This window comes from Psammomys obesus, unplaced genomic scaffold, assembly GCF_907164565.1.
Source record: "Psammomys obesus unplaced genomic scaffold, mPsaObe1.curated_primary_1811, whole genome shotgun sequence".
Lineage (NCBI taxonomy): Eukaryota > Metazoa > Chordata > Mammalia > Rodentia > Muridae > Psammomys > Psammomys obesus.
In genome coordinates, this window is record NW_026585686.1 from 15,195,148 (window position 1) to 15,211,236 (window position 16,089).

Below are 16,089 nucleotides of genomic sequence, written 5' to 3' on the forward strand. Positions count from 1 at the left end.
CATAGGTTGGGGGAGGGGAGGACTCCCCTTCACCTAAGAGAAGAGGAGGAAGGAATGGGAAAGCATGGAGCTTGCAGGTGAGACTAGGAGGAGAAAATGCAGGGCGCTGTAATCAGATTGTAAAGTGACTAAATAAACAAATTAATGAAAGGAAAAAAAAGAAAAAGCCATTCAACTACGGTGTTTGTAACTATCTAATTTTTTATTGATAATATAAACTTTTCAATTATATATATAAGCTCTAATACTATTCCTTCCAAGAAAAAAGAAATTTAATGATTATTTTCTAGTATATGGGAGGAGGGGTTAGTTTTAGTTATTGAAGGAGAGACATAGAGCTGAGGCCATCCTCCGACTCACTATGTACTTGAGGCTTACCTTGAACAGTTTAGCTGTTAAGAGAATTCTGGTTCCCAGAATCAATATTAGCTAGCTCACAACCACCTGTACCCAGTCTCCAAAGGATCCTATACCTTCTTCTGGTCTCCACAGGCATTAACATGTGCATGTGTGCGTATGCACACATACATGCAATTAAATAAATCTTCTTTAAAAAATAATAATCAGGCTTTCTCTCCCTCTGTATTTCTCCCCTGTGTTTAATATCCCAATTTCACTTTATCAAGCCACTTCAGGATCATTCTGTTCTTGCTTCCTAATGCTTTTCTTTTTTTCTCTCTCTTTTTTGTTTTGTTTTATACTGTTGTTTTCCTTTCTTTTTTTCCTTGTTCTTTTCTTTTGTTTTTCACTCTCCCAATAAAGTGGTTTGCAAGGCCCATGAAAGATGAAACTGCCCTGCATTATAAGATAGCATCTTTACTTCTCTCCAGTTTATGTCAGTCGTGATTCTGACAGGACTGCAATCCCTTCTCTTATTTATTTTGTTCTTCCCTATGTGGTCTCAAATACCATCCCAAAGCTAATCACTAGTCCTACTACTGCTTTGTTTCCTGCTTTCTATTTACTTTTTATTTCAATTCCTACTCAAACAACTAATATATTAATAAACACAGAACTACCAATGTCCCTTTAGTACATGAAGTAATTAGTGTTTAAGAGGTGACTTTGTGTAGCTGAATACTATTCTATTTCATAGTGAATCTACAACTTCTTGTTGCAGAGAAGGCTAGGAATAGATTATTACGGCCTAAATACAAGTCTAACAGAAGAAAATAATATCAAAAAGCTACTACAACCTAATACCTATGAAGCATTACAAATACTGCAAACTGGGAGTGAGAAGGAGGGAGGTCAACAAACTAACTCCTAATGTGCAAATCCTAATACAAAACACAAGTAACACAAAAAACAAGTATGCTGTGACTCCTCTAAAATCTACTCATTCCAGAGCAATGTCCCCTGGTAAGAGGATATCAGACAAAATTCTAGAAAAGTAAGTCAAAGAAATGAAATGTTTAAAGAAATAAAGGATGATATGAGTAAACTCTTGAATGAATTAGAAGGAAACAAAGACAACTGGATAAAACAAGTAAGTCAATACAAGAGAATTGAATTTAATAAAGACAAATACTAAAGCAACATCAAATGAAATGATGGAGGAAAGAAAAACTTCAATAAAGTCAAGTGAAAACTTTTCAAGACAAGGTAGAGGAACTGGTAAATTAAAAAAAAATGAATTTTTAAAAACATTAACAGAACACACAAACTTTTTCAGACAGACTAGACAAGGCAAGGGTTAGCAATGGATATCAATGCACAAAGACAAAATGGAAGTGTTGCAGAACAAAATATTTACCAAGAGAACACCATACAGCTCTCTCACTTATTACCTATACAGTGAAATTTATTCTTCCTCCACTATAAATAACATTACTATAAATAACATTATATACTATAAATAACATTACTATAAATAACAGTAGAGAAATTATGGGAATCTCAATATAACCTATAAATTAGTGGACATACGAATTTTCTATTGTAACTTAAAGACACATGCTGATATACTAAAGATGAATTGTCAGGTTGAATACAACATTAATAGCTTTAAAAAGACTATCATACATGTATTTTTAAAAAAAGAAATCATACAATTTGTCCATGAAAAGAAAAAAAAAAATTAAAAGCGTAGGGCTGGAGAGAGAGCTCAGCCAGTAAAAGCACTTACCACACCAACAAGGCAGTGGACCAGAATTTGATCCCCAAAATCAAAATGGCAGAAGAAAAGAATTGACTCCTGCTAGTTATTCTGTGTCTACTCACAGTTGTAGAATGGAAACTGGGAATAGAGGCAAAAGGATCAGAAAGATGATCAAAAAGATCATCCTCAGCTGAACAGATTTCAACTAGCTTGAACTATCAGGACTCTGGCTCAAAATACAAAAAAGAGGAGTGGGGAAAAAAATGGAGAAAACTGCTCAGTTAATAGTGAATGCTGATCTTGCAGAGGATTTGAATTTGGTTCCTAGTACTCACATCAGAGAGCTTACAACTTCAACTCCAAGATATCCATCGTATCTAACTTCCACAAGCATCCATACAAACATGCATACCCTCACCCAGATACACAAACACATACATACACACACACACACACACACACACACACACACACACACACACACATACACACTTTAAAATAAAAATTTTAAAAAAGTGAACAGCATGGCATGGTAACACATGCCTGTAATCCCAGTGCTCAAGGAGGCAGAGGCAGGCAGATTACTGTGAGTTCAAGCTCAGCCTGGTTTACAAAGGACAGCCAAGGATACACAGAGAAATCTTGTCTCGAAAAACTTAAAAAAAAAAAAAAGGAAAGTAAAAAAAGAAAGAGGAGGACCATCTTCTTTTTCTCTCATACTTAAAAAGTATAAATACCCAAAAGCAAACAAATAAAATATAATTAATGAAATACCAGCACTCAGGGAGGCAGAGGCAGGCAGATCACTATGAGTTTAGGGCTAGCCTGGTCTACAAAGTGAGTACTGGACAGCCAGGGCTACATAGAGAAACCTTGTCTCAAAACAACAACAACAACAACAATAATAATAATAATAATAATAATAATAATAATAATAATAATAAATTGATGAAAGATATAATTGGGTACTTCTCAGCTATCTAAAAATAGTAAACAAAAGCAGTATCACCAAGCAATGTTTTAAAAAACAACAAAAATATAAATGTACCTCATCATATATGCTCCCATTAATATCTGCTCCATAAATAGGTGCCACAAAAGTTAAGTTTTTCCAGTATTTGCGTTCCAAATCTTCATAATCCAAGTATCTTGGAGTACAGTATCTATAAAAAATTAAAAAGTAAAAACCACAAACCAATAAGGCACTTTTTAAGGTTTTCCACCTATCTACTTTACTTTCTAAATAAAAAATATTATACACTCTCATGGTTTAAAACTTAATGAATTATATACAAATGCACTTACACTTAAAACTGTACAGAATTTTATATTCTTTATCAGTAAGTCAAGCACTTTCATAAAAATACTAATGAAGGCAGTAAAGTATAAGTAATTTTAGCTTTCAAAGTATTTCTAAAATATTTAATCAACTGTATTTAAAAAAAAAAAAAACAGAACATCTATGGAAAAAATGAGAAAAAAACCTTTATAAAACTCCAAGACAGCAAACCTAAAATAAGACATTCTACATTTATCAGATTGGTACTGCTTAATATATTAATGATAGAATAAAAGGAAACCATTTATGTAGTTAGAGTGAAAAAATAAACTAGCACAATCTTTCTAGTGTATAATTTCTCAACACATATAAAGTCAAAAGTATATATACCCTTGATCTGAAATTTAGGAATTCATCTTACGAGCATAGAAATGCATACAATGATGAATGAAAAGGTAGATAGATACACTGCACATAACTAGAAACACAATAGGTATGAGTTACTTTCCTATAGCTGTGAAAAAAAATACTCTGACAAAGCAACTTAAGGAAGAAAGGGTTCACTTTAGGAATAAAGCTTCAAATGGCTAATCCACGTGCATTTGAGTTCAGGAATCCAAAAAAGACTAATCCTCATGGCCAGTTCATCACTCCTTTTCTTCCAATCCAGGATCACAGCCCATGCAAAGGCACTATCCAGTTAAAGTAGAACTTTCCATCTCAATCTAATGTAAACAAACTCTCACAGGCTCCAGAGCCCATCATTAATATGCTCTCAAGCCATCATAGTTGTTCAAAATGTCAATTCACTCAAAACTGACTCAATAACACATTCTCAGCACTTTTCACTCACTGAAACACAGATCTTAAAAGTCACACTCATGACCAGGCTTCTCTTGCCTTGGCAGTCCTAGAACTGTAATTGCAGGTAATAGCGACCAAACACATCAAGGTTTATCATACAAAAGCTAAATAACCCTGGGCAGAGAGCTGAATTTCTCTGGAGTTTGATTAATGTTTGATAAAACAGAGATGATGTCTTTGGGACTAGACTGATCTCAGGCCCACTAGCTACCAGAGACCTTGTAGTCACCAACCAGATAGACTACCTGTGCTCTCTCTCCCCTATTCCTCCGCTCCAGCTGCCTATGTCAAATCCAATATACAAACCCTGCCCTAGTCCTCAGCCCTGTACTCAGGTCCTCTTGTGAGCTCCTGAACCATAGCACATATGCACACTCTCCATCCCTCAAAATCAGTCTGGTGAGTCCTGCCTGTGCTGTTTCCAACTCCCATGTTTGTCACAAGCCTAATATATTGTGGACTTGCCCCATCTGATCAGTTGCTGCCAATGTCTTTCTAAGCCCTGGACTTGGCACTGGTCCCACAGCCTGAATATCATGTGCACTAGTTTAGTTAGTATGTTCCACCAGATCCTAGCCAGGCTGTATACTATCCAACCTAAAGGAATACACAGATCATACATCTATACAAGGAACCAGCTTGATGAGTGCAAGAAAACTCATCTGCCTGTGCCATCCCCATCCCTCAGGCCTTGCCTCAGGCACACAGCCTGTCCACAGGCATACCTGAGACAGTCTAGAACCTCACATCAGACACAGAACCAACAAAAGAAGTCCACATGCCCAAGTTATATGATAAAAATTTCAATATGAAAATCCAAGGCCTTCTTCTTCTTCCCCCTAAAACCCACCAATCCTACAGACATGTTGTCCAAAAAAATTCCCTACATAAACCTCGGCACACAGAACTTAAATTTCATCAAGGAATTTTTCATTAAATTATTTAAGGACACAAACAGCTCAAACTTCCCCACATATAAGCAGATATTAGCAATATAGTACAAGATAAGCATACTACAATTCACAGACCCTAAGAAGCCAAGTTGAGCCCAAGAGAAGATGCTTGAAGCTCACTCAGAGCAGGAAATGCAATAGACATTTGAAGTAGATGAAGAAAGGGAACTGGGTGGGAGATGGTATGGGGAGGATAATGGGAATGGGAATCAGGTGAACGGAGAGAGAAGGAGGGCAGGTGAGGAGACGAACTGGGAGAAAGAACAGAAATAGGGGGTGGGAGAGCATCTCTGAGAAAGGGGAGGCTCCTGGGAGTCTATGGGGGTAACCCTAGCTGAGACTACGAAAAACAGGTGTTAAGGAGCATAAAGTTGGCACCTCCTGTGGCCAGGTGGGACTCCCAGCAGAAGAAGGACATCAACCCACACATGAAACTTTTGACACAAAATGTGTCTTGTCTAGAAGTATAGGTGCAAAGATGGAACAGAGTTTTAAAGAATGGCAAACCAGTGATTGGCCCAGCTTGAGACCCAAGCCACAGAAGCAGGCCAACCAATGTCACTACTAAGACACTCTGCGTCTAGCAAAACTGTCTTCTGAGAGGCTTCCATTGGCAGCATCTGATGGAGACAGAGGCAGAGACCCAAAGCCAAGCAATGGGTCAAGCTCAGGGAGTGCTGTGGCAGAGTGGAAGGAAGGAAGTGGGAGTCAGAGGGATAAGCACACCATAAGAAGACCTACAGAGTAATCTAACCTGGGCCCATGGAGGCTCACAGAGGGTAAACCAGAAACCAAAGAGCTTGCACAGAGGGAACATAGACCGCCCCCCTTTACATATATAGCAAATGTGCAGCTTGGTCATCATGTGGGTCCCCTAAAAATAGGAGTAGGGGCTGTGTCTGAAAATGCTACCTACCACTGGGTCAGTTCCCCATAGCTAAGCTGCCTTGTCACTCCCAGGTGAGAAAGGATGTGCTTAGTCCTGCAGTGATTTAAGAGAGTAGATTGGTACCAACTGGGGGGGGGGGGGGTCTCCCCTTCTCTGTTAGAAAGAAGAAAGCAGAATGGGAGGAGGAGGGTACGGGGTTAGGACTGAGAGGAGAAGAGGGAGAAGTTGGGATCGGGATGTAAAGTGATTAAATAAATAAACAAATGGAGAAAAAGAAAAGACTTCCCCAAATTAAGTAAAATCACACATGTACAGATGCAGGAAGCACACAGAACACTGGGTAGGACCAGAAAAAAAAAATTCTCCTTGGCATAGCATAATTAAAACACTACATTTACAAAACAGAGTATTGAAAATGCAAAAAAAAAAACAAAAAAAAAAACAAAACAAAAAAAAAAAAAAAACACAGATAACAGATAAAGAAAAACATTTAGCTTATTTCCAAACGGAAATTTTAAAAGGAAATAAAACTTGGAGTCATGCATTTTAAAACACTATAGATGCTAGCCTAGACTCCTATACCCAGCACAACTGTCAACCACAAATGAAAAAGAAAAAAATTTCCATGATAATGAACATTAAAAGAATTCATGTCAGCCAGCCATGATGGTGAGCACATTTAATCTCACCATCCATAAAACTGAGGCAGGCACAGCTATCTCTATGAATTCACGGCTATCCTGGCCAAGATGCAGACCCGAAAAGGCTACATCAGACACTGTCTCAAAATAATAATAATAACTATCACATCATTCTTATTATGCATGTCCACCAAACAAGCCCTACAGGATACTGGAAGTATTACTTCTGACTGAAGAGAAGAACAAGCACATCCAAGACTAGAAGGAAAACAAATGAAGTTATAATTCTTGAAACACAAAATACCAATAAAGAACACAAACAACAAAATAAATAAAATTCCTTCAATCAACATGCACCTTTCAATATCAATAAACATCAAACATCAATAGCTCCAATTCCCCAATCAAAGAACAGGTCACCCAAATGGAGTAAGAAACAAAATCCTTCTTTCTGTTGTCTACAAGAAACTAATTACAGCTTTAAAAGTAGGCAATACCTTAAAGGGGAAAGATGGAAAAATGTATTCTAAGAAAAAGAGAACATGAAGCAAGCAAATGCCCTGACCCTAATAAATATAAACAAATAAGCTTGAAACTGAAACTTATCAGACAAAATAAAGGACATTTCATTTTAACCAAGGGAACAATTAACCAAGAAGAAACTACAATCCCAAGAATTTATTTAAACTCTGATACACCCAATTTCATGAAAAGCATACTACTAGAATTAAAACATAAAATTAACTACAATCCAGTAATAGTAGGTGATATATCAATATCAACTTCTCCAATTGAAAAATAATCTAGAGAAAAAATAAACAAACAAAAAAAAAAACATCAGAATTTAATGACATCACACAGCAATTATCCCAATAGGTCTTAACAGAGTATCCCTGCAAAATACCAAAGAATATATACTCTACTCAGTGGCCCATGGAAGCTTCTCTGAAATAGACCATATTCTGAAGCAAAAAAATACACCTTAAAATTTCATGAAAATTGAAATAACTCCACATATCCTATCTGTACACAATGTTATCAAAATTAAAACTGATAGCATACAAATCTCCAGTAAACACACATACATATGGAGATTAAACAATTTCTTACTGAAATGGGTCATATGAGAAATAAGAGTAATATTTTTTTTCTGGAACTAAAGTAAAACAAAACTATATCTCTGGGAATCAATAAAAGCATTCCTACAAGAGGAATCCTAAGAGCATGCATTAAAATACACATATCTGAACATACACAAATAAACAATGATACTACTCAAGAATTTAAAAAGAACAAACCAAAGTCAAATCCATTATACACATAGGAATAATAAAAATCAGAGCAGAAATTAATGAAAGATAAACAAAGAAAGCAATACAAAGAATTAATGAACCTGAGAGCTCATTTTTGAGAAAATAAATAAGATCCAACTCAGCAAAAGACCCAAATTAACAGAATCAGAAATGAACAAGGAAATATTACGACACACACCAAGGAAATTCAGAACATTTTAAGGGAATATTTTTAAAACCTATATTCCATTAGAATCTACAAGAAATTAATGAATTTTTAGATTCATCCAAGCCAAAGTCAAAACAAGAAGAGACCAACAATCTAAACATAAAAAGAAACATGACAAGTAAGACGACATGAACAGTAATATAAAGAATTCTAACAACACCAACAAAAAGTCCAGGCCTGGATGGTTACAGAGCAGAATTCTATCAGACTAAAGACAGACTAAAGAGGATTTTGTTTGTTTGTTTGTTTGTTTGTTTGTTTGTTTGTTTCTCTGTGTAATTCTGGCTATCCTGGAACTCAGTAGACAAGGCTGGCCTCAAACTCAGAGAGTCACCTGCCTCTGCCCTCCAAGTGCTAGGATTAAAGACACGTACTACCACCACCTGGCTTAGAATCAATATTTCTTAACTTACGTTTAAAATTACAAACCTCTTCCTTCTAGGTAGGAAGTATCACTCTAACACCAAAACCAAGCAAAGGCAAAACAGAACAGGCTAATGAACATACATGCAAAAATCTTCAATAAAATAATTGTAGACTAAATATAGGCATATATCAAAAAGATTATCATCCATCATAATCAAGTTGGCTTTTTCCTGGAGATGAAGGGATAGTTCTAACATGCATAAGTCAATAAATCATATAAGTGGATATAAAGACAAAAATCACATGACCATTTCAAAAAATACAGAAAATGCTCCAACATGTCAGGCTGGAGAGATGGCTCAGCAATTAAGAGAACTGACTGCTTTTCCAGAGGACCCAGGTTCAATTCCCAGCACCCACATGATAGCTCAAAGCTGTCTGTAACTCCTGTTCCAGGGAATCCGACACTCTCACATAGACGTACATGCAGTCAAACACCTATATATACATATATATATTATATATATAGTGTATATACATATATATATATAAAAGTAAATACATTTTAAAAAATCCAACATGCTTTCATAATAAAAGTAATAAAGAGAATAAGACTGGAGACAAGATACTTCAACATACAAAGATTATATACAATAAAAACCACAGCCAATATCATCTCAAGTACAGAAACTCAAAACAACCCCATTAAAATCAGAAAAGGACCACAGCCATCCACTCCCATCCCCTTTGTAATATAACATCTGAAGCAATAATTAGAGCAATAAAGTTGCTAGTAATTTCAGCAAAGTGGCAGGACAAAAATAAACTTTCAAAATTCTCTAGCCTTTCTAAACAATAAATATACTGATAAAGAGATCGTAGACATACCAATCCCAATCGCCTAAAAACATAAAATAAAATGTTGAGAAATAAACTGAATCAAAAAAGTAAAATACCTTTGCAATGAAAGCTTTAAATTTCTGAAGAAAGAGACTAAGGAAAATGGAAAACTCTTCCATGCTCACAGGCTGGTAGAATTAATTTTGTAAAAGTAAAAAAAAATCTATGAAAAACAATCTAATTTACAGATTCAATGCAATCCATACAAAATCCCTACAACATTCTTCAGACACACACACTCCTAAAATTCATGTGAGACCACAAAAAAAACTCCAAAAGAGTCTTGAGCAATGAATAAATAAAGTAAGTAATACTGAAGGGATTACAAGATTCCAGATTACCAGATATCTTTCTGAGAGATGGTAATATATAGATAGTAACAAAACAGCATGGTACAGGCAAAAAAAAAAAAAAAAAAAAAAAAAAAAAAAAAAAAAAAAAAAAAAAAGAAAAAAAAAAAAAAAAAAAAAAAAAAAAAAAAAAAAAAAAAAAAAAAACAAAAAAAAAAAAAAAAAAAAAAAAAAAAAAAAAAAAAAAAAAAAAAAACAGACATGTTTATCAATGGAAGAAAAACAGAAGACCCAAACATGAGGGTCAGGTAACAAAAGCCATCTCAAAAAGTATTCAACATCCTTAGCAATTGAGAAAATACAAACTAAAACTACTTTGAGAACTAAAAGTGATGGTGTATGTCTTTGACCCCAACACTCAGAAGAGGCACACAGATTTTTGTGAGTTCAAGACCAGCTTGTTCTCCATAGTGAGTTCCAGGATAGCTAAGATATGTAGAGAGAAAAAAAATAAAACTACTTTGAATATCATCTTACCACAATCAGAATGGCTACAATCATGAAAACAACTGAGAGCAAATGCTGGTGAGGATATGGTACAATTGCAAACTGATGTTGCCACTACAGAAATCACATGGAAAACTCTCAAAATGCTAAAAATAAATCTACCAAATAAACCAGTTATACAACTCCTTGGCATAAACTCTCCATCCTATTCCACAGATACTTGCATAGCCATATTGATTGCTGCTCTATTCCCAATAGCTAAAAAATGGAAACAATCTAAATTTCATTCAGTTGATGAATAAACAATAAAAACAGGGCAAACATACACTATGGAAAACTATTCAGCTGTTTAAAAAAAAAAAAACATTACATTTTCAGGTAAATTGATAGAACTAAAAGTATTAGCCTACATGAGGTAACCAAGATCCAGAAAATACAAACACAGAATGTTCCTATTTATCTGTAGCTATAACTATAGCTCCAAAACTTTAGGTATACATGCTATTCAGAAGAAAATGGAAGAACAGAAAAAGAGGAGCTTTAACTAATAAGGGGAAGAGGGGGTAAGGCGCCTATGGTGAGGTATGAGGACAACATCAAGAAAGAGGGAAAGAAAGGGGTTAATAACACTAAGGGTGGAGCTGGAGAGATGGCTCAAGGGTTAAGAGCACTGGCTGCTCTTCCAAAGGACCCTAGTTCAATTCTCAGAACCCACATGGCAGCTCACAACTATCTGTAATTCCAGTTCTAGGGGATCTCACACCCTCACACAGATATGCATGCAGGCAGAACACCAATGCACATAAAGTGAAAAAAAAAAAAAAAAAGGTTAAAAAAAAAAAAAAAAACTAAGGGTGTTTGAAAAAGCCATAGGGAATCATAGTATTTTATGTTTACCTAAAATTACATATTATTTCCGGGGGGGGGGGGGGGTATGTGTGTGGGTTTAAACAAAGTTACACCACTTGGGGTAATAACGGTCTCATCAAGAGCCATAAACTAATTAGCAGCATTCCGACTACCAGACATGAGAAACTCCTTTCCAGTTGTTGGTCAGAGAAATCCAAGTGTCTCCCAAACAAAATAGGCTGCTGCTATTGCCCTCGGTTGCCTCCCACAGGCTGAAGGTTAAGTCCCCAATACTGAAGACACCATGTTCTTGAAAGAATCTGAGTTTTAGCTGCCCCAGAAGCTCTTCCCTGAGAAAACAGCTTTCATAGTATCAGACGGTACTATACAAGCTGCCAGCTGTACAGTCAATGAACTACAACAATAACCAGCACAGCATAGTATCCCCAAAGGTACACTTAGAATGTGGCAGCAACCAACAAATAGTTAATTGGACTTAAGACCTGCTTAATAAGAAGAAATTCATGCCTGGTATTGTAAACACAGCAAACTTTTAAGACTAGTAAAGCCATGGAACTTTAGAGGCCAACCTATTACTGCCACTTCCCTAAACCATTATAATGTCTACTTGTATTCTACATTTTTATCTTTATAACTTACAGAAAACTGTACGTTTCACCCCTATCAATGGCACTTCTTTTTATAGTTGGTGGATACCGATACATGCCATAACTGGTCAAAATGTAGAGAACTGTCTGTGAAGTGCCCAGCCCCCAACTGATACAACCATAATACAACCCTACATCTAAGGCTCAGAAATGAGGAAAGATTGTAATTCAATTTAATTATTGAATTAAAAAGGACAGAAATTTGGAAGGGAGGATAGAAGAGAAGTGGAAGGAGAGATGTAATTTATAAAAAAATGAAATGTGGACTATTTTATTAAAAAACAGAATAAGTTAGGAATCAACATCTAAGCTGTTAAGAAGATTCCATGAGATGATTCGGAAAACAGCATATATTATCAATTGTGTGTTAAGAGTATTTTATCCTCTATACTGGTTATACCAAGCAAATTGTGTACTGTGTTGATAAGAAACAGTTAAAAATGTATTTCTCAGGTGGCCATGACGGCACAGCACTTGGAGAGGCAGAGGCAGCAAATATCTGTAGGAGAATCTCTGCAAGTTCCCAAGCCATCCTGGTATACAAAGCAAGTCCAGGACTGCCAAGGCTACACACAGAAACCCTATCTTGGAAAAAAAACAAAACAATCCTCAACCACTATGAAGACCATATGCTCTGTATAGAAAAAATCCCTGGTTTTATCTGAAAAGTGCCACTAAAATTTGCTGTAAATTTCCCCATAAAACTGCTAGCAGGAATATATGTATATTTTAAATATATATTTATTTTAAAGGTATATATAAAGATATATATATATATTATATATATATATACACACACACACATATATAGATTAGTTTGCCTTCTAATTAACACCATGAACAAGAACATTTGGGAAGGAAGAGTTTATTTGGTTCACATGTCCCAATCATAGTCCATCACTAAAATAAGCCAAAGCAAAATTCAAGCAGAGCAGGCACCTGAAGGCAGGAATAAAGCAAAGGCCAGGGAGGAACATTGCTTATGACTTGTTCTTTGAGGCTTTCTCAGCATGCTTTCTTAAACAACACAGACCTACCACCCTAGGGGTGTCATCATCCACAGCTGGCTGGGCCCTCCCACATCAAGAAAATGCCCTTTCCCAACAGCAGTTCCCTTTTCCCAGATGATTCTAGCTTGTGTCAGTCAAACTGAAAACAACAACAACAAAAAAAAAACTAAGCAGCACAGCATCTTAACACTATGAAAAAGATTATTTAAAACCTAGAGGAAAGATGACTTTGAGAAGAAATAAAATTTATCTGGAAATTGTCAAACAATTCCTAATAATTAAATTATATAACTAAAAAGAGAACCAACTGTGTCTAATAATCTTCAAACTACAGAATACCAAGAAATATATAGTTATTAAGTAAATGTTTATTATTTACCTAATACTTTCTAAAACTTCAAATGTATTTTTGCTATCATAACTACTTATTCATTCAATTTATATAGTAAAAAAAAAACTTTAATATCTCAGGTTACACTGTATACAGTGATAAACAAACCAGACAATGTCATGTGCATGGTAATTTTCAGAGAAAAAGAATCAATCTATAATCAAACCATCCCAGTTTGATAAACAGACACACCAATAAAAATTAATCCCTAGTAAATTTATGTTCTTTAAAAATGAAAACTGAGTTAAGATAGCTGCCACCAAAGCTAACCACGTGAGTTCAATCCCCAGAACACAAGTAGTTGATGCAGAGAACTGCCTCCTATAAGTTGTTCTATGACCATCACATGAGATGTCATGGAATGTGTGTCCCTCACACACAAACAAAATAAATAAAAGATAATTTTTAAGTAAAAGATAGACAGTATACCAGAATCATCAAATGGGCTATTAGTAATAATGATCAAACACTCTCTGTGATAATAATAGAACAAAGGACTTCAAAGACCAATTCTTATCAGTTGTAGTCTTTCTCCCAACCCTCCCATTCTCCATCGCCACACATAAATGCACCAAGGCTGGAGCTCAAACTCAGTAATTTTTGCATGTTGGGCAAGAATTCAACCACTGAACATCATATCCCCAGCCCTCTCACCAATAATCTGAATTATCATATATTACAATGATTTTATATGGGAGAACATATTCCTGTATCTGAGATTTTAATGATGTATCATTACCTTTTTTTTTTCCCTGAGAAAATGTCTCACTGTGTAGTCCTATCTAGCCTGCCATTGACTATGTATATAAGGCTGGCTTTGAACTCACAGAGACCAGACTACCTCTGAATTCCTAGCTCTGAGACTAAAGGTATGTGCCAACACAATTCCCCACATCTGGCCAGCATGTATTACTTTTGTAAATACTTTTTTTTTTGAAGGGGCAAACCTCCTTCAAAAGTCACAAAGCACCATGTACTCTTCCCATGATACAAAGATATGATGCTTACCAAAAATATGATTTTTTTATTAAATTCATTCCATTGTGCATGTGCTCACATAATTATGTCACAGGGAAGTCAGAGGATAATTTGTTGGAATTGATTCTCTCATTCCCCATTGTAAATCCCAGAACAGAACTCAGGAAGTCAGGCTTGACAGCAAGAACTTTTTTTGCCTGCTGATCCATCTCACAGGACCAAGAATACTAATTTTGTTTTAATAAATATGCTACTCTTAAGTACAAACTATTTCTGGAATTGTCAATATAGCACTGTTTATCTCAGCTAACTCACCTAGTAGTAACTGAAGAGCAGCATCTTTTAATAATAATAAATTGACAAAGCAAAATGCTTCTGCATTGTTGTGTTAACATCATTCTTAGCACATGTAAAAGCACTCTAGGAGGTTCGGGGATTTAGCTTAAGAGTAGAGCACTTGGCTAACAATCAAAAAACCATGTGTTCAGACAGGAGATCGTGGTGCACTTCTTTAATCCCAGAACTCAGGAGGCAGAGACAGGCAGCTCTCTGTGTGTTCAGGCCAGCTTGGTCTACAGAGTTCCAGGACAGCAAAGGATAGAGAGAGAAATCCTGTCTTGAAAAAGCAAAAGCAAAACAACAACAACAACAACAAAACAAAAACAAAAACAAAAAATTCTGGTTTCAACCTCAGCTACAAAACAACATCAATAATAATAGAAAAATTACATGGCCAGGAAGATACCTCAGTGAATAAAGGCAGTTGCCTCAGAAGCCTGAGAACCTGAGTTCTATTCCTAGAACCAATGCCACAAAGTTGTACTAAGACCACCACACAGTTGTATGGCACATGGATTCTCACACAAACACATCATATTCAAATACACACGTACACACATACACATACATACATACATACATACATACATACACATGTATTAATAAAGTTTCTTAATAGTTTGAATGATATGATCTCAAAAGATAATAAAAGTCTCATATTCTCAGTAAGCTCTAAAAGAATGAGATCTATTAGCATCTTTTTTTAAAAATTCAAAATTTAATTTTTACAAACTAGAATGTTCCATACTAGAAATAACAGGACTCTTCAGCATCTGCTTATTATGTCAAACGTGAACACATACATACAAACATGCATATATAAATATATACTCAAACACACACAAACATACTTTACTTTTATAACTTACCAGCTAAATTCATCCAAAGATTTGTTTCCATTCACAACCATGCAAGGAATTTAAACAATTACATTTTTTGACTGATCTTTTGTTTGGCTTGGTTTCTGTCAGATTGGATATTTTATTGTTGTTGTTCTAAGGTTGAGTTTTATTCTTAGATTTCACAGGAGGAGGGCAGATGAGCAGGAGTTGGGACACAGTCAGTTTTAAGGGGGTTTTGATATGACTTTTAACCTTTACATGATCCTTCTGCCTCCACATAGAGAGCCTGGTACATATGTCACCACAGCAGTTTTATGAGGCAATTAAACTCAGGGCCTCATGAATGATAGGCAAACACTTCACCAACTGAGCAATGATTCCAGCTACAAATTAAGGCTTTTATCTAGGGCATCAAATACCAAATAAGAAACACTAAGTGGCCAGGAAGTAGTGGCGTACCCCTTTAATCCCAGCACTTGGAAGGCATAGGTAGGTGGATCTCTGTGGGTTCCAGGACAACCAAAGTTACATGGAGAAACCCTGTCTCGAAAAAATAAAAACAAACAAACAAAAACACTAAGCATGGTTATGATTGTTTGAAAATACATGCATAAGGAACTAGAGAGATAGCTCAGAGGTTAAGAGCACTGGCTAATGTTCCAAAGGTTCTGAGTTCAATTCAAAGCAACCACATGGTGGCT

At 35.6% G+C, this 16,089-nt stretch overlaps 1 protein-coding gene across 7 annotated transcripts in view; it reads right to left on the minus strand.

Annotated features, from left to right (window-relative positions):
- Kdm4c (lysine demethylase 4C) overlaps window positions 1–16,089 on the minus strand; it is a 275,732-nt gene that overhangs the window by 241,326 nt on the left and 18,317 nt on the right. For all 7 annotated transcript variants that reach the window (XM_055630066.1, XM_055630109.1, XM_055630055.1 and 4 more), the window contains exon 4: window positions 3,150–3,264. In XM_055630066.1, coding sequence (XP_055486041.1) covers window positions 3,150–3,264 — 115 coding nt within the window. The remainder of the gene's footprint in view (window positions 1–3,149; window positions 3,265–16,089) is intronic.